The sequence below is a fragment of the Ambystoma mexicanum genome, chromosome 8 (genome assembly GCF_040938575.1).
Source record: "Ambystoma mexicanum isolate Mex_15411 chromosome 8, UKY_AmexF1_1, whole genome shotgun sequence".
Lineage (NCBI taxonomy): Eukaryota > Metazoa > Chordata > Amphibia > Caudata > Ambystomatidae > Ambystoma > Ambystoma mexicanum.
In genome coordinates, this window is record NC_090929.1 from 1721102650 (window position 1) to 1721130149 (window position 27500).

The 27500-nt window shown below is 48.4% G+C and overlaps 2 protein-coding genes across 2 annotated transcripts in view; both read left to right on the forward strand.

Annotated features, from left to right (window-relative positions):
• Nucleotides 1-27500, forward strand: part of LHPP (phospholysine phosphohistidine inorganic pyrophosphate phosphatase) — a 301128-nt gene that overhangs the window by 189872 nt on the left and 83756 nt on the right. The window contains exons 3-4 of the mRNA XM_069612039.1: nt 14901-15054; nt 17105-17168. Coding sequence (XP_069468140.1) covers nt 14901-15054; nt 17105-17168 — 218 coding nt within the window. The remainder of the gene's footprint in view (nt 1-14900; nt 15055-17104; nt 17169-27500) is intronic.
• Nucleotides 19094-21178, forward strand: LOC138473356 (serine/arginine-rich splicing factor 4-like). The gene has a single exon (XM_069612038.1). It carries the CDS (start codon nt 19120-19122, stop codon nt 20380-20382), a length of 1263 nt encoding a protein of 420 aa, XP_069468139.1. The 5' UTR covers nt 19094-19119; the 3' UTR covers nt 20383-21178.

Here is a 27500-nt window from a genome sequence, read left to right on the forward strand (position 1 = left end):
ATTGATAATATGCTTATGAATGCAGGATTCACACAGTTCATAAACCAACCCACCCACGACAAGGGCAGAACCCTTGACTGGCTAGCCGCCCATAACTGTCCCATCAATATCACCTCCAACCAACAGTGTTCATGGACTGACCACAACTTAATTACGTTTAACATCCAGTCCACACCTGTCAGCCCCTCTCCCAGCATTTCACCTGCTACGGCCACTCATAATAAACGTGACATCACTTGCGACAGACTCCTCCAACTCCTCCTCCCTGCCCTCAATGACCAGGCTCACACATGCTCCGACCCCACGGCTCTGGTTGACACATTTAACCGCGCTATGCAAAAAGCCTTAGACATCATCGCCCCATCTAAACTGAGAAAATCCAAACCTGGAGCCCACCTGAACTCCTGGTTCACACCCCAGCTTAGAACCTTGCGCAAAGAAAAACGTATTGCGGAATCACATTGGAAAAGCAACCAGTCTCTAGCCAACAAATCGTGTCTATTCCTGACTACCCTTAATTACAAGGAAGCCATACTCCAGGCTAAAAAAGACACATACAATAAACGCATCGAACAAGCCAAATCCAACACCAAAGAATTGTTCAAAATCCTAAAAGAACTTGAAACTCCAGTTACTGCACCAGACACCTGCGCCAAAGATAGCACTTGGTGCACCAAAATCCAAGAGGCTCTCCTAGGCAAGATTGCCAGTCTCCAAATTAAAATCAAACACAAACAATCCAGCTTACAATCGAACCCTCAACCTAACATTATCCCCACCCTAAACCACTCCATCCCAGATTCTCTGACTCCTTTTAGCTTCTCTCCACTTTCCATTTCTGAAGTGGAAAAGATCATCGCTAGCCTTAAGCCATCCAACTGTCAAGGCGACCTCTGTCCTGCGCCCATTATTAAGGAAGCAGCTCACGACCTGGCACCATTCATCACTACGTTCATCAACTCTTCCTTTAGTTCTGGGATTGTACCTGACAACCTAAAGGATGTGTGGGTCATCCCTCTTCTGAAAAAACCTACCTTGGACCCCAGCATACCCACTAACTACAGGCCAATCACTACTGTCCCGTTTCTACTAAAAATCCTCGACCGAGCTGCATATTTACAAATTCAAGAGCACCTTGAATCAAACAAACTTGTGGGACTCAGGCAATCTGGGTTTCGGCCACGTGACGGTACTGAAACTGCCCTTATTGATTTAAAAACACAGATCGAAGATCTAAAAGACAAAGGCAAACTTGCTCTATTACTCCTTTTGAACCTCTCGGCGGCCTTTGATCTTGTCAATCATGAAATTCTTTGTCACCACCTCAAATCAGCTGCACACTTCTCTGACAAAGCTACAACCTGGATAAGCTCCTTCTTAGACAACAGATCTATGCGCGTGTTCTCTCCAAAAGCAGCCGCCCCACCCGCACCTGTCTCTTGTGGCGTGCCACAAGGATCGTGTGTCTCACCCACGTTGTATAACGTGTTCACCAAACCCCTTTTCGATATTCTGGACTATCTGGGTGTCACTTACACCAATTACGCTGACGACACCCAGATACTAATCCCTATCACAGGTGACTACACTGCTGACTCCCTCGCTAGCAATGTCATCTACCAGGTCATCCAAGCGTGGATGGCTCAACACGGACTCTGTCTAAATGATGAAAAGACAGAGCTCCTCATTCTTGGCTCGCCACAAAAACTCACCAAACTCGACCCTGCGTTTAAGTCCTTCACCATCGATGGGAATACTATCCTAACTGCTAAGGATACAAAAACCCAAGGGATCTAAATTGACTCGACCTTATCCTTGATTAGACAAACCAATTCAGTCTCTTCTGCAGCGGCTTATACCTGCAAGCTTATTACAGCCTGTCGCCCTTTTCTCTCTACAGCCAATTGTGTGACCCTGGCTAGGACCCTTGTACTATCAAAGGTTGATTACTGCAACGCCCTTTACCTAGGTACTAATGGCTGTAACTTAAATAAGTTACAAATTGTCCAAAACAATGCGATCAGAGCGGCCCTTAACATTCCTAGGCACCAACACATAGCTGACACTAGATGCAACCTTCACTGGCTCTCAATCCCACACCGAATTTCCTTGAAATCTCTGGCTCTTACCCATAAATGCCTTCATAACCAAGCTCCCTGTTACCTGGCTAACAGATTTGCCTTCCACAACTCCACTAGACCTCACAGAATGGCCCAAGCCAACTGCCTTGTCATCCCACGATACAATCTCCAAAGATCAGGTGGAACCAGCTTCCCCATCATGGCAGCCAAATTATGGAAATCACTCCCTAATGAGCCCAGAGCAGAACCCTCCTTTCTGAGATTCAAACAACTTACCAAAGTGTGGTTGTCCTCCCAAGACATTTAACACTGGACTCACTGCTTAACTTGTACTTAGACGTACCCTTGTATATACATTCTGCTTGTCCTCTTAGTGTTATTATTTTGCTTGCAAACTTTGTAATATACCTGTAAAATCGTGTAAGTACTGACCTGTCTGCTTTTATCATGCTGTATCTAAGAGATGGGCCCGGTTGCCCCTAGGCCTGGTGCGCTATATAAATAAAATAAATACAAATACAAATACAAATTTCTTGAATTGGAGGCCAATCTCCAACTTCATTTCCCTAACCTGCTAATAGCAGGGGATGTTAATCCTAGATTTCATGCTCCAATTGATTCATCTTCCACTCATTTCCTCACTACAATGTCTGACTTTGGCCTCCAGCAACCGGTGATGGAGCCCAGACACCAGCTGGGAAATTGCTCAGACTCTGACCACTATTTTCCCCTGTGTTTCAGGTGGCCTGGACTGGCCACTTGATTACTCCTTTTTCTGTTGATACTAAGGCTCAGTGGCTTATTTCTTTCTATTCACATGAGGTATTGATACGCAACTGATGTTCAGTTGCCAAATCTGATATTACATCTTCTAATGACACTAACCTAAATAGCAAGTTCGATGTTGACTTGTCTCTATTGGCTCAGGCCCTCTTTGCTATTGCAGATAGTTCATCTCCACTTAGACCTTTCAAGCATTGCGGCTGTTCTTCTGAGCCTTGGTTTAACAAATACCTCCAGTCACTTCGTCTATGTACTGCCAGAATGATAAAATGCTGCTCCAGCAGATAACTTCAACTTCTCGTGAAGCCATCCAGGAGGCTAAACATGTTCTCTATGCCTCAATCAAGGAATTGTTTACCTTATTAGTACCCGGTGAGAGCCAAGCAGAATGCAACACACATTCTGATGGGTTCTCGCCGGGTCATCACCCGGCCGAGAATCCCTCGATTCTCGGCCGAGATTCCAGCCGCCTTGCCCACGGAGGCGTAGGGAGAGTGCCAGGCAGAGGTCAACACAGCAGAAGTGGAAAGTCCCTTGGAGGCGTAGGGAGAGTGCAAGACGGAGGTCAACACAGCACAAGTGGAAAGTCCCTTGGAGACATAGGGAGAGTGCTAGACGGAGGTCAACACAGCACACATGGAAAGTCCCTTGGAGGTGTAGGGAGAGTGTCAGACGGAGGTCAACACAGCACAAGTGGAAAGTCCCTTGGAGGCAGAGGGAGGGTGCCAGTTGGAGGTCAACACAGCACAAGTGGAAAGTCCCTTGGTGGCACAGTGAGAGTGCCAGACGGAGGTCAACACAGCACAAGTGGAAAGTCCTTTGGAGGACAAGGAAAAGCTACAATACTGTCAACAAGAGGTGCTGTACATAGGCCAGTTAATTTCGCATGAGTGGGAAAAAGGTCACCTCAGAAAGGGCTGAAGCTATCATGAACAGGGTTAAGCCGCTCACGATAAAGCAAATGCAGCGCTTCCTAGGCCTGTGCAATTATGTCAGAGCATGGGTCTTCGATTACAGCTCGTATAACAAGCCCTTGCTCCAGGCCCTAAAGAAAGCCCAGGCGACAAAGGAAAACATTGAATGGACTGAGGCAATGGAAAAAGGGTTTACAGAACTCAAGAGAGCGATTTGCATGGCTCCAGTTATCGGGATTCCTAATTATGCAGAGGAATTCTACCTGTTCTCACACACGAATGGCAACGTTATGATGGCAGTGCTCGCCCAAAGAACCTCGTTGGGGTTCAAGCCCCTGGCGTATTACAGTGGGAATCTGGACCCACTCCGGTGTTTATGAGAGGCTCAATGGCTTATTAAAAGAAAAGAGGCCAGTTCCCATGTGAAGAACGTTTAGCTGCCGCAGAGTTCGCTATAGAGAAGGCAACCACTATTGTAATGGGATGCTCCATGACGTTATATGTCGAGCACTCATTATTCGCCATCTTAGAGAACCCACAAGGCACATTGACATCTCAGAGAGCTTCTGCGTATGAGGTGATCATATCTAATCCATCGATCAAAATAGTTTGATGTAAAACAGTAAACCCAGCTACGTTCATAGCTGAGCCAGTCACTGAAGGAGAGCCGATACATGACTATGCAAATTATGAAGAATTCTGTGATGAAATCCCCAGGGTGAAAAAATGCCCTGGCTAGTGGTGAGATTGTTTTCATTGGCGGTTCTTCGAGAATCGACCAAGAAGACGGACAAAGATACACAGGCGTTGCTGTAATGAAGCACATAGAAAACAGAGAATTTCAAGTACTCAGTGCACGAATACCATCTCATTATTCAGCACAGGCTGCAGAACTACTGGCATTGATACTCGCCATTGAGAATCACGCAGACCAGGAAGTAACGGTGTACAGTGATTTTGCCTATGTGACGTCCACAGTGCACGCAGGGCTAGCGCGCTGGAAAAGGAGGGGTTACCTCCGAGCGGACGGCACGCCAGTGCAGCACGCAGCCTTATTGGACAGGCTGATAAAGGCACTACCGCTCCCAGTGGGCATAGCGGTCATGAAATGCGCCGCCCACACCAAGGGGACAGATTTTGTGTCACTCGGAAACCATGCAGCAGACACAGAGGCCAAGCGTATGGCGTCTAAAAGTGAGACAATCATGGAAGTAGAAGTGGCACGCACCCATGAACGAATGATGGTAGATCGAGCCACACCAGAGGCCTATAGTAGTATGGGGCAGACTCAACTGATGGAGCTTCAAGGGGAGGCACCTCAGGATGAAAAGAACCTGTGGAAGCGTCAAGGGTGTTCTTTAAACCCCTCTGACGGATTGTGGCGGCAAGACAATACTGATAAACCAGTAATGCCTGCAGCCCTACTAAAAATAGCATTGGAACAGTTGCATTACCCATTTCACATGTCAAAAGAAAATCTAGCTGCAACGCGTGCAGAAGACTACTTTATACCGAATTTAGCAAAGCATATTGCATTCTTTATGGTGAACTGCATAATCTGCCAGCAATTCACCGCTGGGCACACATTAAAAGTAATGAGAAGAGTCATCCCCCGGCCAAATGGGCATTTTCAGCACTTGCATATCGATTATGTCGACATGATTCAAGTGTGTAACGGGTACAGGTACTTAATTGTAGTGGTGTGTCCATTCTCTAGATGGATAGAAGCAGGTCCCTGAACACACCCAGACTCAACCTGTGCTACCAAATACCTGGTGAAGGAAGTGTTCCCTAGATGGGGGGGTGTGAAGTGATGAGGTCATACAACGGGGCTCATTTTGTTAACGCAGTCTTTGAGCAGATCAGCTTGCTGCTTGGTATAAAGAACAAGTTCTCATCGGCGTATCATCCGTAAGGTACCGGTGTTTGTGAGAGGCTCAACGGCTTATTAAAAGAAAGGATAACCAAGTTGAAGCTTACTCTAAAGAGGGGATGTCTGCACTGTCTACCACTGGCATTGTATGCTCTTCGGAACCAACCAGGCTCCAACCATCATCTTACGCCGCACAAGATAGTTACGGGAAGGAGAATGCACACCCCCCCTCACCCCACGAGATAGAGCTGGATGTGATGCCCAGGCAACCCGAGAGGTCTTGGGAACCGAGCTGCAGGAATACCTGAACTGCATGACATCAAGCCTTACTATCATTTCAGACCAACTACAGCGATGACGAAAAGGGTGCAGTGCTGCACAAAACCCAACAGGAGATGCTGAAACAGACGCAGTTCAAGGTCTGTGTATGCCTCTCATCTTCCCTGGAGATGCCGTGTTGGTAAAGAACCACACGAGAAAAAGGTGGGATGAGCCAAGATTCAACGGCCCTTTTATCGTAGAGGACTGCACTCCGTCAGCCGTTAAATTGCTGGGCAGGAGAGCATGGATCTTTCTGAATGACATAAAACCCTATATCGGTGAGATCCCTCTAGCTGCACCCCACCGCAAAGAAATCAGACAACAGGGAAGAACCTCAGCACGTGCAGACAAGTTCCATGACGATGAAGAAGGACGCATGAGCAGCAAAAGCCAAGACAAAAGAACCCCTTTGCAAGTTGTGTCTTAAACTGGACATTTCCTCTAAGCAAGAAAGAGGATAAGGACATAACGGACACTCTGTGCATCATAGTTGCAGGGTGAAGAAGACAATTGCGCATCTAAGCCACAACACATTGATAAATACGAACTCTTGAACCAAGCCACATTCAAACATAGTTGAAAAACAAGACTCTAATAGACTGTGATTGAGGACTCTTATCTTAAAAACGTAACACCGTATCCTGAATCATCAAAGATCAAGACGTCGGTTTGCAGCATTTATGTTATCTCCCAGCATAAATCTCACAAGGGATGTACTCACCTACTTCCAGTTAGTGGTAATATCATATCCGTCACTTGTAGGAACGTAACCTGTGTCACAGACTTTGTTCAAGATCCTGCCAACAAGAAAGTAATCCGGCAACTGCTGACTGTCATCTCGGAAGCCTTCGCTGAGTTACCCGAATACAGTGATAAGGACACAAATGCTTCCACCACAGGTGATCATAGATGAACTCACGTACACACTTTTCTTTCGCATCATAGAGGAATGCCCAGCACTCGTCGGGAGAACCACGGACACACTTACATACATTAGAGATCCAAGAAACACTGATCATTTGAACCAGCTGTGGATCAAGCTCAACTACGTGGTCGCAATCCACGCAGCAGGAAAGTGTAGCGACTGTTCACATCAAAAGAACGGCCTGTGATCCAGAACCCAGCAAAGCAGGACAAATGTCCCTGTCACCCGAGGACAGCCGACTGGCACACAATGTCCTATTCCGTCTAGTCACTGACTTTCCAGAAATGGTGGGGAGACCTGCCGAGGTTGACGTCATCGCCTTCATCAGAGATCCAGCTAATGTCGCGCATATGGGAACGCTCCTCCATGGAATCATGCTCCAGATGGAACTGTCCAACTTTCAACAGGAGTATCTAAGGAGATTCCAGTGAAACCTTCCGCCGAGGGACAGATCCAGGAGACAGAGACAAAGCACTTCATCTTTCCGCCGAGGGACTGATCGAGAGAGCTGAGACGAGAACTTGACTGTCTTATTTTTCTTATTTTTATTTTTTATTTTCTGACTTTGATTTGGATTAATTGCTATTTTTTCCCAGTTTTTACCTTAAACAGGAACCAGCATGTCTTCGGGACTGAAGCAAATTGGGGGGGGTGGACTGGGAGTTGATCTATTTTGAATATGCTCAATGAATGTGACTCACCAAAGGGGATAGTCCAATCCTTTTCCATAGTCTAGCAAGGGAACTGCATCCCGTAACCAGAGACAATTGTCACCCGCAAGAGGGGGGACACTTACGAAGCACAAGACACTTTATGTTACAAACCTTCTTAGAGACAATAATGGAGTAAGTGAAAAGTATAGAACTTTAACAATTGATATGATTGAAATGGGGGCCCAGAACAGTAACCTTGTCCTCCCACAAACAGAGGGGCGCCCCCACTTCCCTGGAAGAAAATGCTGCCAATTGTCATACCGCATGATTATGTGTATATGCATAGTGATGATCATTGTTTTTCTGTCACTAACAATCAGAACTGCTTTCTTTATTAGTGCACGAAGCGTTCCAATTTCAGTGCACCCACCAGATAATGTACGTATGAATCCTACGAAAGCACCCAGACCCTATATAGTTATTCCAGTCCCGAGAAAATCTTATGGTAAGGTAAAAAAAACTAAAATTGAATGTAATTAGCAGTGATTCATACACACTTGAGGTAACAAATGAAGAGTAAAGCTGGAGACAGGGTCAGCGCGGAATGAATGAAAATGTAGCACTGGCCACTACACGCACACACACACACTGAATGCACACGAACAAGCGCAAGTGTCAATGGCTACAGAACCTCGAACGAAGACAACAGAAAGTACGAGACTGCCTACCGAACAACCAGTCCCAGAAAATAGTAAAGGTGACCAAAAAGAATCAAATGAAAGGCCGACTAAAGAAGTATAGAAAAAGCCCTCCAGAAGACAGAAGCGGCTACAGGAGAATTCACTGCAAGGACACAAATGCTGATGGATCATTTATTCCCGTCTATAGCTATAGCAAGGAAACTACATGAGGAACTCAAAAATAGAACCACAGAGACTGCAGTGATAAGCACACCAGTTCCAACACAAATAACAAGCATCAGGCCCACGATGCGGCCTTATGTTGGGCTGATGTCAGACGGATGGTGGGTAAAGACACTCTACGAAAGAATACAAGAGGAGAGGAAGAGAAACGCAAAACCGCCTCTTCGCATATCGATTCAGATGAAGAAACCTGCTTCACCGACCAGAATGCCCGAGAGTCCTCCAGCAAAGAAAAGTCACTCAGACGCGTTTAGAGATGTAGTTATAGCGAACTACAGAAAGACACTAAGGATTAAGAAAAGCCCACACGACGATAACAATTAACTAAACGATTACCTGGACAGCACAGCACATCTAGGAAACAACATTTGGTACCAACACATGAAGGAGGTCGGAAGAAGAAAATCGGAAGGAGAATGCTTCGTCTGTGCACTTCTACTGTACAACATGGGAAAATCCAAGATCTTTGTGGCTGTAGAAATTGATGTCCAGACAGCACACTGTATGTCGCACGTAGCATTGTGCAAGACCAGAGGCCAGTTCATGGGCAGTGATGCCCCCCTGAAATGGGCAACTGAAGCAACTGATCCTGACGAGGATGATTATGTTCAAGACATAAAGACCAGAAACAGAGCTCATACTAAGAATCATGTAATCAGGTACGAGAACCCTGGAGTAAAAGGGGCTGAAATTAGATGGGAAGTGAATCAGAAGCTAAATGTCCAAGGAAAAACTCCAGCGGAGGCTCGAAGTTGGAAGAACAGAGGCCAAATGCAGATTGAGGGACAGTGCTTTCACCAGACGGATGGGAGAAAGGAGTAGTGATCTGCAGAGCCTGGATGGTCATTGGTCAATACGGACCTACCATCAACATAGTGCGGAACGGATGCAAGCCATTATGGCCAAAACTTGCAATCCTACTCACATGGGTCGAAGACAGAGGAGGACCCTTGCAGATAGTGCCAGTAGAGAACCCAAAGTCCTGTTTCAGACATAATGGCACAAGGAAGATGGGAGAGAATCAGAACTGTGGATGAGTTTTCGACGCTCCAGGAATGGTACATGGAACCGCAGTAATTATGGATCATTACTGAGCCTGTGGATCGAAGGCATACATAAGACTGCCGAAAAACTGGGGAGGCATATGCACAATAGTGAACGTCCACGTTCCTGCACTAGTGATCCCGAAAAGTGACCTGAATATTGACAGTTTCCCGAAAGCAGATGCTCACCTAAGGAAGAGGAGGTCTGTGGAACTGGTATCCCGAATGAAGAGAGAGAATTACTTTTCTGCCAAATCAGAAGAAGCATTTCATGCGATCCCTTATGAACACAGGCTGTTTAGCCTCACCTCACCAGTATTCACAATGATTCTCTGGCCACACATCCAAGTCAGAGTAAATACGAAATGGTTGCAGATAACCAGATGGGAGTTATTGCAGACCATCAACACTACCATAAATGGATTCAATGCGATCAAAGAAGAACTAAGAGCAATCCGATTGATGACCCTCCAGAACAGATATGTACTTGACATGATCACCGCGATGGATGGAGGTGTTTGCGCAAAAATCGGAGAATCATGTTGCACATGTATACCTTCGCATGATGAAGAAAATGGAACTTTAACAGAAGCCATAAGTATGCTGACAAACCTGCAGAACCAGATGATCAACGAAACTGACGAGGTTGATGATGACAGCTGGTTTGGAACTCTATTCTCATGGGTCCCACAATGGATGGCGGATATATTCAAGTTTCTGGGAGCCCTGCTATTGATGATACTACTAGGATTTTGTGTTATCAAGATAATCATGGATATCCACAAAATTTGAACCTGGGTTGGGAGTGGAAACCTCGAATCTTCCCTAACGTTATAGCACACTCGGATTTGAGTTAAATTGATTCTGTTATTGCTTCTCTTTAGGGTTTTTACTCCATTGTTACAGATTCCTGGGTGTTGCCTTCAGGGTTCCACACAATTTTTGGGGTTGCTTTTCAATGTTGTTTTCCAAATAAACAATAACTTTTTTATTCGCGTTCTTTGGATTTTGCAACTGATTAAAATTAGAGTATTAGACCTCAATTGTAGTATTAGTCTACTCGGCCCTGAAGAAAGTGGTTACACTTACTGCTACACCACTGAAACCAGTCGGCTTTTCGGGTGATCTGAGTAGACTAATACGGATCAGGAAGATCCCTACATCAGACCCCCTCTTCTGATCCCGACATTAAGATGGGATCTCTGACTTTTTATTGATAGGGGAATTGAGCTCACAGATATATAATAACTAAAGCAGATCTCCAAAATTCTCCCCCTAAACAAATAGGAGTTTACCTCTGTCTACTAGCCATCTTTGACTAGCTACAATCGAGGTCTAATACTCTAATTTTAATCAGTTGCAAAATCCAAAGAACGCGAATAAAAAAGTAAATGTTTATTTGGAAAACAACATTGAAAAGAAACCCCAAAAATTGTGTGGAACCCTGAAGGCAACACCCAGGAATCTGTAACAATGGAGTAAAAACCCTAAAAAGAAGCAATAACAGAATCAATTTAAGTCGAATCCGAGTGTGCTATAAAAATCAAGATAATCATCACACAATGCCAGAAAACTGCGAAGAAAGCCATTGGGATGAAGATCATGATCGATGTCGAACCAGGATGGAAGCTGAGGGACCTGACAGATGAAGAAATAAGAGACTTTGTAAAGGCCAGGGAATTTGGGCCAGAGGGAACAAAGTTTGTATATCCCAGAAAACTAAGAAAATATGAAGGAAAGTGGATCTACGGCAGCCCAAATGGACAATGCCAGCTAATGACCTGTAAAAAGATGAACATGTAAAAACAACAGGAAGTTTGAAAGGAGTGATAAAAATATGGACTCCAAAGAGACATACATTCACACCATCATGTACAAACCCAGAAGACGATGAACAAGATGCAGAAGAGCCAAACCCAAAGGAGGAAGCACAAGTGGTCGAAGAACTGACCAGAGGGGGGAGTGTAGAGGAGGTCCAAGACCTGGCCTGCACCCCAGCCCCCCATTTTGAGGTACCAGGAACATACTCACCAAGGTATGTGACGGATGAGGAACAAATGAACCAACAGAGAGCAGCTCTAGGCCTCTGCCCAGTGCCTATCAGAAGAGCAATACCTGTTGAAGTGCCTATAACCAGACAACCATGGGCAGCTCAGTACCCGCTGAGACAACCGTACCAGCAGCTGACCCGAAATGAAGACTACCTGCAGACTGTCCCCAAAGAGACTCAAAGAGCCTTAATGAAAGGCAAATGGTGATGACATAAAAGCCCGGACAGACGTACAGATGAACATAAACAACAATCGAAAGATGACACACAAGGGCGAAATGCAAAGAATAACGATGTAATGGACTTGTAAGAAGAAACAATGTTGATATATAAAGAAACATAACCAGGAAGTGAGATGAAAATATGCAACTAACAAATGCCTGTAAATAGGCTTGGAACGCAAGAAGCCAAGGAAACGGTGCTGCTTGCAATGCTTATTAGAAAAATAGAGCGGCAAGCGCCAATTATATATCTACCTCAATGAAGCACATTATACAAGTGCGACTCCATTTTGTAAAGCAGAATTAAGCCCAGGCTGCAAGGGGTAAAACGGGCCGAGATTCATATTCCAGCTAAAGCCAGAAGGGAAGAGCGGAATCGAAACTCAGTAAGAAGTAGCTCATGCTTGGGAATTCAAGGTCAACTCCAAGAAGGGAGGAGAGCGGCAGCTTCGAAGAATCGAAACTTCAGAGCATAGCAGCCAGCCAGTGAAGGTCGAGATAAGGAGGCCCCAGGCAGGTGGCAAGGCTAAGAAAGAATCAAATACACGAAAAGAAGGAAAATGAAGCAGATTCACGGTGAACAGACACGTGACCAGCCAAGGGCAAAGAGGTACCAACGTCTGATGTCACCCAGAACCCAAAGATGCCATAACTTTTCCTGATAAGAAGCTACAGTTTCAAGGCCATCCTCAGCCAACTAATTGACACATAGCCCTAAAGTACTGATTGATGGAAGGGAGGCAGGGTGAATCTTGGGGCACACCGCATCTGGGTGTCCATTCTGCATGCTGCTAATTAAAGTGGAGATTTATGCCTAGGGGTGTAACCCACCCAATCATAATGGACCAAATAATCTAGGGTCCTATAGCTAGTAGAACCAATAAGACGTCGTAGTTGTAGTGACGTCTATCACAAGTGATGTAGAGGGATGGGCGTAGACGCCCACCCGATAAGAGTTATCCAATCCTCACGCTCTGTTACCATATACAGATATAGCACCTATACTTAAGTTACCTTTTCCAACCAATAGAATTGCATGACAAACTTATGAGTGTTACACATTAATGATGATGAATTTTGGGTATAACTGTTACTGTTTGAATGAAGATCGTGGGAGTTGAAGCGAGACGGGCCATCACACCATTGTTGATCTCCATGTTTCCCCGTTTCTTGTACTTGTCATTAAACGGACTCTCATTTGCCAAACCATTGACTTGTCCTTATTGATTTGTGTTGGAGTAAGAAACCTGCACCCCCATCCACCTCAAGGTGCAGTTATCGCGTCTTAAAAGTACTTAAGGGTGAGCTCTGATCCCATGGGCCCGTCAGAGGTCGCTCCGCCCTCCTGTACATACCTGCAGGAGGGAGTACAGTGGATGGAGTTCTTGTATGTTTGGACAGTGTGGGTTAAGTACCTACAGGAGGGAGTACAGAGGGTGGAGTTCTTGTAGGCTTGGACAGGGTGGGTGAAGTACCTTCAGGAGGCAGTAGAGAGGGTGGAGGTCTTGTAGGCTTGGACAGGGTGGGTTTAGTACCTACAGGAGGGAGTACAGAGGGTGGAGTTCTTGTAGGCTTGGACAGGGTGGGTTTAGTACCTACAGGAGGGAGTACAGAGGGTGGAGTTCTTGTATGCTTGGACAGTGTGGGTTTAGTACCTACAGGAGGAAGTACAGAGGGTGGAGTTCTTGTAGGCTTGGACAGGGTGGGTGAAGTACCTTCAGGAGGCAGTAGAGAGGGTGGAGGTCTTGTAGGCTTGGACAGGGTGGGTTTATTACCTACAGGAGGGAGTACAGAGGGTGGAGTTCTTGTAGGCTTGGACAGGGTGGGTTTAGTATCTACAGGAGGGAGTACAGAGGGTGGAGTTCTTGTAGGCTTTCACATAGTGGGTGAAGTACCTACAGGAGGGAGTACAAAGGGTGGAGGTCTTCTAGGCTTGGACAGGGTGGGTTTAGTACCTACAGGAGGGAGTACAGAGGGCGGAGTTCTTGTATGCCTGGACAGGGTGGGTTTAGTACCTACAGGAGCGAGTACAGAGGGTGGAGTTCTTGTAGACCTGGACAGGGTGGGTGAAGTACCTTCAGGAGGGTGTACAGAGGGTGGAGTTCTTGTAGGCTTGGACATGTTGGGTTTAGGTACCTACAGGAGGGAGTACAGAAGGTAGAGATCTTGTAGGCTTGGACAGGGTAGGTTAAGTTCCTACAGGAGGGAGTACAGGGTGGAGTTCTTGTAGGCTTGGACAGGGTGGGTGAAGTACCTGCAGGAGGGAGCACAGAGGGTGGAGTTCGTGTAGGATTGGACAGGGTGGGGTTAGTATCTACAGGAGGGAGTATAGAAGGTGGAGATCTTGTAGGCTTGGACAGAGTGGGTGAAGTAACTGAGCATACAGAAAGCTGGGAGGATCACCTGTTGGAGTGAGTGAACGGTATGCTGTACATGGAGGCATGGCTACCATGGGTAGACTATCCTAAGGCATAGCAGGGTGGGTTTAGTCCCTGGAAAAGTGACAAGAAGGATGCTGTAGCTGCAGGATTGGGTGAGGTGGGTGAAGTCCCTGGAGGAGTGGTAGGGTGAGTGAGGTTCTGGGGGAGTGGTAGAGTGAGTGAGGCTCTAGGGTGAGTGGTAGGGTGGGTGGAGTCCCTGGAAGAGTGGAAGGGTGAGTGAAGTTCTAGGGGAGTGATAGGGTGGGTGAGGCTCTGGGGGAGTGGTAGGGTGAGTGAAGTTCTGGGGGAGTGGTAGAGTGAGTGAGGTTCTAGGGTGAGATGTAGGGTGGGAGAAGTTCTGGGGGAGTGGTAGAGTGAGTGAGGTTTTAGGGGAATGTAGGGGTAGTGAGATTCTAGGCTGACTGGTAGGGCGGGTGGAGTCCCTGGAAGAGTGGTAGGGTGAGTGAGGTTCTGGGGTGAGTGGGAGAGTGAGTGAGGTTCTAGGTTGAATGGTAGGGTGGGCGAAGTCCCTGAAGGACTGGATAAGTGAGATTCTGGGGGCAATGCGAGGGAGGGTTCATGCTTTGAGGTGTGGTAGGGTGGGTGAAGTCCCAGGAGGGAAAGCAGGATGGGTAGAGCTCAGTGACGCTGGGACCCTTAACTGATTACTTCTTTGAATATCTTTCTTGCCAGCTCTGGTCCCAGAATTTGATCAGATTGAGAAGAGTAACCCAAACTGTGTGGTCATTGGGGACGCCGCCGAGAACTTCTCCTACAGCAACCTGAATGAAGCCTTCCAGGCCCTGATGGGGATGGACAAGCCCCTCCTGATCTCCTTGGGAAGAGGGTGAGTGTGAAGTGAAGGCAAGTGCGTTCAACCCTCAGGTGTGCATATCCCACAGCGCCATAGCGACTATCAGTGTTCACCTCTTATCGATGGTGGGGAGAGTGCCCACCTCTTCATCCTGCCTGGCTGATGGTACTTGGGCTTGTAACATAGCATGGGCACGTGTGCGCAGCCCGTGGAGATGGTGAGTGGGCACTTTCTGCAGCTGTGAAGGATGGGGAGTCCGGTGTGGGATAGTCAGTGCTGGAGATTGTGGTTAAACACCCCCTGGAAGCGACTAGGACAATCCCTGATACTAAGGAGGGATTCCTAGAGGGACCAGGGACGGGATGCAGCAGCAAAAAGTCAGGCTTTCCGATCACTCGGCCCCTTGGCAAGTTCTGGCTTTAAATGGCAAAACCAAACGCCTACTTTTCGAAGTTCCTGCCCCTCCCCCAACACCCTAATCTACAAATAACACCTAGAATGCCTGAGCCATCAGAAAAGTCCCAAGATCTCTTGTTTAGCCCTAAGGCTCCCCTAAGCTATAAACCCATGTCTTAAGATTCGATCACACCAACACTGCTTTGCCCTTTTCTTCAGAAGTCCATCCCTAAGCGATTCAAAACCAAAATGGAACCATGCACATGTTTGTTTATGTGTATTTATGTGAAGAACATGGATGCCAATTTTGCTCTAAATATGTTACAATAACACACTTGCAGATAGTGGGGGCATTCCCACGAATGCTGCCCGTAGAATACAACGAAGGTGAGAGCAAGTGGGGAGACAGTTTGAGGGACATAGACCATTGGCCAAAGACAACAAGAAACCGGTGACTTACAAAGGTAACATTCTCCTAGGGCGGGCAAGCTGGTTTAAACAGTAACTTGAGGGGGTGGGAGGATTCGAGGCCTAGTGCTTTAGTCTATTTGTAGCCCCTGTTTCCCAGCCCTGGTCCGTGCAAGGGTGTACACTCCCCTTCCCCGATACAGGAACAGTTCCCATGGAAACCACCAGCCCACTCCCAGCCCGCACACTCTTTTGTATTCTGGGTGGCCCTCTGCGCGAGTGGGAGTCCTCCCACACATCTCTGCCGCAGCCAAATGTTAACTTCAAGGTGAGCCTTGTTGGCTGGGGGCTCATTCGCACTCACTGCCCACCCATGGTATGGATATTATTCTAGGTGGGCCCCATTGGCTAGGGGGGCCGACCCGGCATCACCGCTGCACTCTGCAGCACCTTTTTGCCTAAGGCCATCTTGGATTTGGCAGCATCCCCATGCCAACAGGGGACGCCACCATGCTCACTGCTTCAGACAGCTTACCTTCACCCTGGCCAGCCTGTGACTTAAAGGAGCAGTCCAGGACTTCCTCGCCCCTCCTCTTCACCCAGGTTAACAAATCAGATTGATGGACATATCAGAGGAGGTTCAACTGACAGACAGATAAGAGGAAAGGCTGATGGGCAGATCAGTCCAAGGACTGACAGACAGATGAGAGGAAAGGCTGATGGGCAGATCAGTCCAAGGACTGACAGACAGATGAGAGGAAAGGCTGATTGGCAGATCAGTCCAAGGACTGACAGACAGAGGAGAGGATGGGCTGATGGGCAGGCCAAAGAGCGACTGACAGACGGTTCCTAGAGGGGTTAGGGGAGAGATCTTTGGAAGGAATGTCGGACATACCCAGGGGGAATGGGTGTTTGTGACATCACAGGAAGCACTCACAGACTGATAGTGGAATGCCTCATTGAGTTATCGGAAGAAGAAGGACATGCAGACAGCTCTGACCAATGACTGGTGCAGAAATGAGAGGGGTGGCTGTGGTATACAAGGAAAGAGGGAGGTGTGATGGAGAGAGTGCTCCTGGGGGCAAGACCGAAAACTGCTGAGAGGTGGGTCCTGCCCTTATTGAGTGTGGGGGTGGCGGGTTCAATGGGCTTCCATTGGCCTGCTCGGTTGTACGTCTCCATGACACTGTCCTTCATATGTGCTTCTCGTCATTTAAAACCAGTCTTAGAGAAATGTTCTTCTGCCACTATTTACCAACGTCTACATTTTCTTTTGCAGACGATACTATAAAGAGACGGATGGACTAAAGCTCGATGTTGGCGTTTACATGAAAGCACTGGAGGTATGGTACTGTGCCCATTAGTGTGTACCCGAGAGACTGGACAGTATGCTACTGAGTGTGTGTCTGTGTGCATGTCAGGCTTGCACTGCCCCCCACACACGCACACAGACTCATTCCCACGGCTGTCAGTGGACGGTGCAGACCAAGGATCCAACTCTGAGCGAAAAGAGAACACGGAAGAGACCAGATAAATAAGAGTATTGATAACCAAGCAGAGCACTCTATCTCTTCATGCCTGAGTAAGACTGAAGGTATGAAGGAGGTCTCCAGGGGGGGTGTCTAGTGCGGTGTAGAGCAAGAGAGAGTCCAGGGAGAGGAGGGCAAGAGTCCAGAGAGAGGAGAGCAAGAGTCCAGGGAGAGAAGAGCAAGAGTCCAGGGAGAGGAGAGCAAGAGTCCAGGGAGAGGAGAGCAAGAGTCCAGGGAGAGGAGAGCAAGAGTCCAGAGAGACGAGAGCAAGAGTCCAGAGAGAGGAGCGCAAGAGTCCAGGGAGAGGATAGCAAGAGTCCAGGGAGAAGAATCTTAAAGATTCTGGACAAAGCAGCTTACCTGCAAGTTCAAAAATTAATTGAGGACAACCACCTTCTTGGCCTTCGCCAATCCGGCTTTCGTCCTCGTCATGGCACCGAAACGGCGCTACTTGACCTAAAAAATCAAATAGATGACATAAGAGATGCAGGCAAACCTGCATTCCTTCTGCTCCTAGACCTCTCTGCGGCCTTCGATTTGGTAAAGCACAAAACCCTATGCCACCATCTCGCAACCACTGCAAACTTCTCCCCAAAGGCTTGTGCTTGGATCAACTCGTTCGTGCAACAGAGAGTAATGAAGGTTTTCTCAGACTCCTCTAATGCCACACCGAGTCTGATCAAATGTGGAGTCCCTCAGGGCTCTTGCATTGCCCCTACCCTATATAGCCTCTACACCAGACCTCTATTCCGTATTCTGGACTCACTGGGCATCTCATATACCAACTATGCAGATGACACCCAGGTGCTCATACCTCTATCGGGGGACTATCGTACTGATACGGACACCCTCAACCTCATCTACTCCACCATTCAATCCTGGATGGCAGACAACTGGCTTTGTCTAAACAGCGAAAAAACCGAACTCCTGCTGATTGGGTCTCCCTTCACACTGAGCAAACTCGACAAGGAGTATCATGCCTTCAATATAGACAACACCCCATCACAGTATCACAAACCATTAAGACCTTGGGCGTATACCTAGAGCCAAGCATGACCATGGACAGGCAGGTCAATGCCATAGCGTCCTCTGCAGCGTACCATTCCACATTGATCAATGCTGTCAGGCCATTCTTGACCCAACAGAACTGCATTACCATAGCTAGAGCCATCATTGGCTCCAGACTTGACTATTGCAATGCCCTTTCTCTCGGTAACTCTCAAAGAAACCTGGCTAAACTCCAGATTGCCCAGAACAATGCCTTAAGGGCCGCAACAGGCATTCACGAAGGGAACACATCTCATTGGTTAGGAGACCGGTACACTGGCTACCTATCAAAGAAAGGGTGGTCTTCAAAACACTTGCCTTAACACACAAATGTCTTCACGGAATCGCACCCATGCATCTTGAACAAAGGATCTCCAAACAAACAGCAACCAGACCCTCCAGGGCCGCCTATGCCAACCGCATCTTGATCCCTCACACGCGTAGAGTGCGTGCTGGGGGATCGAGCTTCCCAACAATGGCAGCCTCTCTTTGGAACAACATCCCGAACGAGATCAGATCAATCGAATCCCATGCTGCCTTCCGTAAGGCCTTATAAATCAGGCCCTGTGTGTCACACCTCTGCAATGTATAACACTGTTTCTCTATAACTGTACCAACCAGTGCAATTGTTATATGCTTTTTCTTGGGCCGCTTATTGTAACCCTCAAGCAAGCCTTCTTAAATATCCTTGATAGCGCCTCTATGTCCATGGGCTGCAATGCGCTCTACAAATCCAAAAAATAAAAATAAAATAGAAATAAAGGAGAGGAGAGCAAGAGTCAAGGGAGAGGAGAGCAAGAGTCCAGGGAGAGGAGAGCAAGAGTCCAGGGAACGAGTGCAAGAGTCCAGGGAGACGAGTCCAGGGAGAGAAGAGGAGAGCAAGAGTCCAGGTAGAGGAGAGCAAGAGTCCAGGGAGAGGAGAGCAAGAGTCCAGGGAGAGGAGAGCAAGAGTCCAGGGAGACGAGTGCAAGAGTCCAGGGAGACGAGTGCAAGAGTCCAGGGAGACAAGTGCAAGAGTCCAGGGAGACGAGAGCAAGAGTCCAGGGAGAGGAGAGCAAGAGTCCAGGGAGAGGAGTGCAAGAGTCCAGGGAGAGGAGTGCAAGAGTCCAGGGAGACGAGTGCAAGAGTCCAGGGAGACGAGTGCAAGAGTCCAGGGAGACGAGTGCAAGAGTCCAGGGAGACGAGTGCAAGAGTCCAGGGTGACAAGTGCAAGAGTCCAGGGAGGGGAGAGCAAGAGCCCAGGGAGACGAGAGCAAGAGCCCAGGGAGACGAGTGCAAGAGCCCAGGGAGACGAGAGCAAGAGCCCAGGGAGAGGAGAGCAAGAGTCCAGGGAGAGGAGAGCAAGAGTCCAGGGAGACGAGTGCAAGAGTCCAGGGAGAGGAGAGCAAGAGTCCAGGGAGAGGAGAGCAAGAGTCCAGGGAGAGCAGAGCAAGAGTCCAGAGAGACAAGAGCAAGAGTCCAGGGAAACGAGTCCAGGGAGAGAAGAGGAAAGCAAGAGTTGAGGGAGAGGAGCGCCAGAGTCCAGGGAGAGGAGAGCAAGAGTCCAGGGAGAGGAGAGCAAGAGTCCAGGGAGAGGAGAGCAATAGTCCAGGGAGAGGAAAGCAAGAGTCCAGGGAGAGGACTCTCTGTCTCTTTTTCTATCTCTCTCTCTCTCCCTCACCCTCTCCCTTCCTCCTGTAGACCATGTGCCCCTAAATCTCAAGGTGTTCTTCCGTCTACTGCTACTCTCCCTTGCTCTTGTCTGGTCTCCCCACTACTACCTTCAACTCTACTCTGTACTGCTCTCTGCTGTCACTTTTCCACTATACTATTCTCTCCCTTCTCTCCTCTACTACTCTCCCCCCTCACCCCACTCCCTGCCCCTCAACTACTCTCCCCTCTCATCTCTATCACTCCCCTCAGTCCACTCATCTCTCCAGGACACACTGCACCACACCCCTCCTTCTCTCACAGTTACACTTTCACTATCTCATTCAACTAGTTCTCTCACTTACACCCCCCCTTTTGCACTTAATCTCAGTCACTCTCTTCACTCACCATACACGCAAGTCTCACTTTCTCTCACCAACCAATGCCTCACCTTGCACATGCTCTTTATAACCCTCTTCCATGCTGCGCTGCACCAATATCCCTCTGCTTGGTCTCTTAGTCCTTCACCTGCTCCTTTGACCTCGCCCGAACAACTGACACTGCCCCGTTTCGTGTGTCCTCTTTAATGCTCCTACTCCCAATAGTCCTGACGCTTACTTATTGCCCTGTGCCAATTGCTAGATTGTTCTTTCCCCAGGGGACGGGGGTGTTATGCAGGCACAAGGCTTTAAAATGTCTCTGAAGCCTGCCCCTCCTCTAACACAGATCCGTTGTAGTTCTCTATTGGTGGCCAGCGACAAACAGAGTAATTCTCAAAGTTCTTATGCGCATAGTCTTCAAAAGTGGGTCCGCCAGAGTTCTGCAATGGTGACACACGAGAAACACAGTCAATCACAAAGTCTTTATGTATGTCTTTTGGACCTTCTTGTGTGCCGGTCTGTCCCACGTACCGCTCTGCAGCCCTGCTGTTCACTGGTGACTCTCTTGCTTTTGGGTTCCTCGTTTCCCTCCTCAGTCGCAAGAACCTCTGGGCTCTGTAGTCCTAGAAGGGAGTAAAATGACCACTGTCCGAAGCACGGTACAGCAGGTATGGGGTGGTAACAAGTGGTACTTGACAGTTGCAGCCAGGCACAGGCTGAAGGGACAGCGACTGGGGGCTTTCCAACTCCCACCTCTGGGGCAGGACTGGCTCTGGCAAACCCCCTGGTAGGCCTCCTGTCGCAGGTGTAGAGGGGTCCCCATCCCCTCATGGCAGAGCCGTCCCTGACCCTGCCACAGTGTGTATGTAGGCATGTGAGCTTTCTCACCTGGCTAATGGTTCCCTGCCAGCTGGCTGTCTGTCGGAGACTCCTGTTTGCTTCAACCTTCTCTAGCCTGCCCCCTTAATTATGAGTTTTAATCAAGAAGTGGATAGGTGTTATATCCTCATCACTGTTAGTTGGAGCCACCATGCGACGGGGTGCTATATCACACTGATTGTGAGTTTGAGCCAAGAAGCTGCTGTGCTCTATATCCCTGTGACTGTATGATCCAAGTAGTGGGTGGGAGTGTTGTTCCTGAGGCTGTGTTAGAGAACCTCAGAGAGACCAGAGTCTGACCACTTTATAATTTAAACAATTCATTTGCCTTTGTGTTTAGAATAAACCCTGAGCGGGCACGAAGGTGGAACCCTGATAGCAGGTTCCATGGGCATTTCTCCAACACCCATTTCCTTTTCCCTGCCTGGAGAGCAAACAGATGTACCCTGGGGGAAATCCTTCTCACAGAGGGAGATGTCCCCTCAAGCAGCAAACAAGGCATGTATTGACTTCATTAGGAAACCTGGCACCTTATAATTTGACCTATCCTGCTACCTTATATGTAGGGCAATCGCGAGGGTGAGGTTTCTGTTTTGTTGCAGATAAACACTTAGACCCCCTGTGGTTCATCCCAACTGTGACAAATTGAGGGGAAGTGTCCCTTCTTCCCAAGTGGGAGCCTCCCGCTGTGAGGCTTTGCAACACCCTGCATAGGAGTCCGGGCAAGTGGGACCTCACTGGGAGAAGCTCCCCCTTAGGGGACAAGGACTCCCGTTCCCGTGAGAACTCCCGAAGTCATTTCCCATGGTGGCATTCATGGGACCATCAGATGTGAAGAACAGTATAAACTCCAGAGACTGGGCTGAGGACAAAACTAACATGTACCGTTAAGAACAAGAAAGAGTATCTGTCTCTTTAAAAATGTGATCTCCATTTAACTGAGTCGAGGCGACTGCCAAGGGAGCGCATGGTAAGGCAAAGCAGAGAGACGCATACGCAGGCAGGTGCGATGAAGCAGAGGTGATCATCCCAAAGACCCTGGCTAGGATCCCCTTTCACGTGGCCAGGGAAAGGCAGACGCTTGCTGATCCCGACCCTGGGGTTACTGTTCTGTGGTAGGATCACATGGGAGGGGACTCAGGTCAGGAGAATTGGCAGAACCCTTTAAACAACTTCCCTGAATATCCCACAGTCTTAATGACCTATTGTAAAATTGAAGCATTTGATATAAAAAGGAACCAGCACACTAAGGACTTCAGGTCCCATAATGCTCCAGGTACTGGGACGAGGAAGAGGGGCTCAGAGGCACAGAACTGCAATGCGCAGTCTAGTGGTTCTAATGCCCACACCTGTGCAGGACTTTTTAGCATTTAAGGCCCCTTCAGGTGCAGGCTATTAGAAGAAGTAGAAGGAGAAGTGGATAGCAGCAGTGGGAAAAGCAGAAAGAAGACGCCAGAACAGCTACTGTGATTTCAGCAGAGTGCAGTGCTGAGAGAGTTGTAGAACCTGGGAGTCTTCCTTGCAAAGGACACGCAACGTGAAGTGGTGCACTTGCGGGCTGTCCCGTGGGAGAGAGGAGCTCTCCTTGCCCAGCGTCGTACTCCGGTGGTTGGCGTTCACCAGAGCACGCAATGAACGTGACACTCCTATTGCAGTAAGCGCAGGAGTATGGCCGGAGCTGTCGAACACCCTGGATCCAACCTGAGAAGAGAAGACTGAAGCGGCAGCGGATGGAGCAAACACGCAAAGGTGGACCGGTGAGTTGGCCTTCATTCGATGACCCCAGGGTGCTCTGCACTAGACCGCTGGCTGTAAACGGTCGTTTTGAATACCAAGTATTTGTGGTCTAATTTACACATTGAAGGAAAGCAGGTATTTAACCCAGATTACAACCATCATTGCCCAAGTAAATTGTTTTCCTCAAGAGAGAAATGTGAATAAGAGCCATTGGGCCTTATTACGAGTCTGGTGGGTTGCCGCCGGACTCTTAGCTCTTTTCCGGCGCCTGACTTTCTGGTGCACCGGGATATTACAAGTCCCAGCGGATCGGGAAGTCAGGCGCTGAAAAATGTTGGTGTCCATTCCCATGGAGTCCTATAGGAGGGGACTCTGAAACACTGGCACCATTGCTAACGGTGCTGGTGCTTCCGTGATAGCTCTGCTATCTGGTGCCCTTGCACCCGGCAGGTCAGACCTCCCGGGCTCACAGGCCCCAGTAGGCAGAGTTGTAGTATGGCGGTCCGGAAAGGATACCTGTACGGTGCGACCAGCACCCTTATTACCGGACCGCCACAGATGTAATGAGACCCATTATCAGCAGTTAACTGGTGTGGTAGTAGAAAACCTAAGGAGGCAGGAGAGAAGCCCTTCTTGTAGAAAGCCTCATGGAGGAGAGGAACTTAACCTGCGGTGCAAGTGGCAAACATACCAGTGGAACAAACAGCATCAATGTGTACTGTATCCTTATGAAAGAAGTTGTGAATGGTGAAAGTGATGGTGAAAGTTAAAGACTTTCTTTAAAGCTGGAAGCAAGCATCACCACAAAGTACTTGTAGTGGTAAGAGGTTTATCCTGGCAGGTGAGTATACCAGGAAAGGGATTATTAGTGGTAGTCCTAGCAGGCTAGTGAACCAGGAAGAAGACATTGAAGTACTACCTTATGGTTGAAGGTTGTGGTTGTTAGAAGGTGTCAAAGCCACTAATGTGTTATGATTTGAACTGTGGTAAATCCATCCGGACAAAACTGTATTGTTTATAAAGAAGAAATGTTATCTTGAAACTGGCTGGAAGAGTGAAGGCATAGCCTTCTGGTTTATTGAGCAGGAGATTATGGAACCCATTGAACATCATATTTGAAGAGTGATAAACCTTGTTTAACATATCCAAGTTCCAAGTGAAAGACTTATGAAGTGAAAAGAACTTTATATTGCATTTGAGGCAGAATTTGGATGTTGAAAAGAACTTTCTTGATTGGAACTTTTATTTTGAAAATCTGCATTACTCTTGGGGACTGGAAATGCAATCCACGTTACAAGGATACATGTTTACAATGTTTGCATCTAACTATTACAATGTTGAGTTTAATTAGCCATATGATACCTGTATCCCACTACCCAAGCACCCCCCCCCCATCCTGGTGATCCTCCCCCACCGGACCACCCCCTGAATCTGGATCCAACAGTGATGGCCGTGTCCTGGCCACCTGTATAAATAATTCCTGGCTCCTACACAGGAGAGCACCCTTAGGTTTCTTACAGCTCCTATGGGTAGACATTCTGCTGCACTCACTGTCTGCTGTGCTCTCCCAGCAGGGGAAGGCCCACTGCTAGGGAAAGAAGGTACCATCTGTTGATTGGCGGAAACATGTTGACACACGCAGTGTGATGTCGGTATGACATCACATTGTGGCAGACCAGTGGCATTACAATGGATGAGCGATGGGTGAGAGGAGTGATGAGGTCTTCTGCCTGGCTCTAGGACTTCTAGCAGGGTAGTCCCTGTTGCATGGCAGGGGATAGTCACATGAGGCCCAAAATCTCTCGCTTTCAAAGCTCAACTCTGGAACAGGGAAGCATTAGAAATAATGTCACAATGCTTCAAAGCGTTCCTTGCCCTCCCAACAGCAGCCACCCAAATGTGATAGTTACTGACACTGTGGCCCTGCTTCATGGAATTATTTGCATGTAAAACAGGGATTTGCGTCGTATTCACACTAAAGTTAGTAATTCATGGAGATGTGGGTAGTGGACACAAATAGTAAATAAATAATATTCAGACGTGTGTGTGCTCATACTTCATGCCCCTGCAAAGGGCCACCCCATTCAAAGGAGCCTGGACGCGCCACTGCGCACACACTACGTGTCCTCCCAGGGGCCAACACAGATCCCAGGAGCATGTTCTATTCTCATGTTAAGTCTGTCTGAGCAGGGCCCATCATGTCGGTCCCCCTGCAGCACTCTTTTCCCAAAAAAGTCCTAGGGCAGGGTCTATATCCCCCTGGGAACCCTGGGAAATGGACCTGAGACGCCACCAAGGGGGAAGTGGAGGCTCATCGGTGGAAAGGTTGGTTTCAGCTGTCCAAATCCCATACAGGTGAAGAGGGGTCAATCTCCATTCCTCACTTATTTGCCTCACAGGTCCCGACCCTCACAGGGAGGTAAACGTCAACGGGAGGGGCTACAGGGTTATATAAACCCAGGTGCTCAGTCTGCTGATGTAGGAGCTGGCAGAGAAAGTTTGAAGGGGGTGGGTGAGATGAGAGAAACTTGGAGGGGGTCGAAAAGAGCAGGTAGGAGAAAGGGGGGAAGACTTGGAAGAAGTTTGGTGGGGGAGATGAACTAGTTGTGAGGAGGTTGGAAGGAGAGCAAAGAATTGTGTGGAAGTGACAAAGGATTTAAAAGGAGCCAAATTAGAGGGGGAGAAGAGGTATCAGAAGGTTTGAATCAGGAAGCAGTAGACGGTCAGGAAGGGGCAGCGGAAGGAAGCAGTAGACTGTCAGGAAGGGGCTGAGGAAGGAAGCAGTGGATGGTCAGGATGGGGCGGCGGAAGGAAGCAGTAGACGGTCAGGAAGGGGCGGCGAAAGGAAGCAGTAGACGGTCAGGATGGGGCGGCGGAAGGAAGCAGTAGACAGTCAGGAAGGGGGGGCGGAAGGAAGCAGTAGACTGTCAGGAAGGGACGGCGGAAGGAAGCAGTAGACAGTCAGGATGGGGCGGCGGAAGGAAGCAGTAGACAGTCAGGATGGGGTCGGCGGAAGGAAGCAGGAGACTGTCAGGAAGGGGCGGCGGAAGGAAGCAGTAGACGGTCAGGAAGGGGCAGCGGAAGGAAGCAATAGACGGTCAGGAAGGGGTAGAGGAAGGAAGCAGCACATTCATCAGGTGGCAAGCCAGGCCCTAGCAGGTAACATCACAAAGCACCAAGAGGGTAGGCTTGCCTGAAGGCATGACTTAGGAGATGAGACCCTGATCCGGAAGGCGAAGGAGGAGACAAAGCAGCACAGGAGTTGCTAGGTAGGGGCCATCCTAAAAGCCACTCCTGAAAAAAATCTAGGGAGAAAAAAGTCTAAGGAGATAAACGCCAACTCCCTCCACATGCAAGTCATAAGTAAGAAGGCGAGACCTGAAAAGAGTAGAGGAGGAGAGACCCCCTAACCTGTGGATGGATAAGAGTGCAGGACTGAGACCGAAGGAGAAGAGCCTGAGAGAAGTACAGAGCATACGGCTGCGTGGACCCCCTAAACTCGAGGCCGAGAACCTAGCTGCAAAGATACTCCAGAAACTCTGAGAAGGAGGGAGTGGGATCATTTAAACCCGAGACAGAGAACCTTGCTGCAAAGATCTCCAGAAACTCTGAGAAGGAGGGTGTGGGAACCCCTTATACCCGAGACAGAGAACTTAGCTGCAAAGATACTCCAGAAACTCTGAGAAGGAGGGTGTGGGAACCCCTTATACCCGAGACAGAGAACTTTGCTGCAAAGATACTCCAGAAACTCTGAGAAGGAGGGAGTGGGATCATTTAAACCCGAGACAGAGAACCTTGCTGCAAAGATACTCCAGAAACTCTGAGAAGGAGGGTGTGAGATCATTTAAACCCGAGACAGAGAACCTTGCTGCAAAGATCTCCAGAAACTCTGAGAAGGAGGGAGTGGGATCATTTAAACCCGAGACAGAGAACCTTGCTGCAAAGATCTCCAGAAACTCTGAGAAGGAGGGTGTGGGATCCCTTAAACCCGAGACAGAGAACCTGGCTGCAAAGATCTCCAGAAACTCTGAGAAGGAGTGTGTGGGAACGCCTTAAACCCGAGACAGAGAACTTAGCTGCAAAGATACTCCAGAAACTCTGAGAAGGAGGGTGTGGGATCATTTAAACCCGAGACAGAGAACCTTGCTGCAAAGATCTCCAGAAACTCTGAGAAGGAGGGTGTGGGATCCCTTAAACCCGAGACAGAGAACCTGGCTGCAAAGATCTCCAGAAACTCTGAGAAGGAGGGTGTGGGAACCCCTTAAACCCGAGACAGAGAACCTTGCTGCAAAGATCTCCAGAAACTCGGAGGAGGGTGTGGGATCCCTAAGCTTGACCAGAGACTAGAAAGCACTCCCATTTCGAAGAAGGGGAACGGTAGAGTGCAGGAACCCCTTTAAAACGGTATTTGTGTCGTCCCAAGTTACAAGAAGACTCATTTGGATCCTGAGTTATGGTCTCACTGCCCCTTTGT

Excerpts from the sequence above, each read along its gene's own strand:
- LOC138473356 (XM_069612038.1), top strand. The coding sequence starts at position 19,120 with ATGCGCTCTACAAATCCAAAAAATAAAAATAAAATAGAAATAAAGGAG.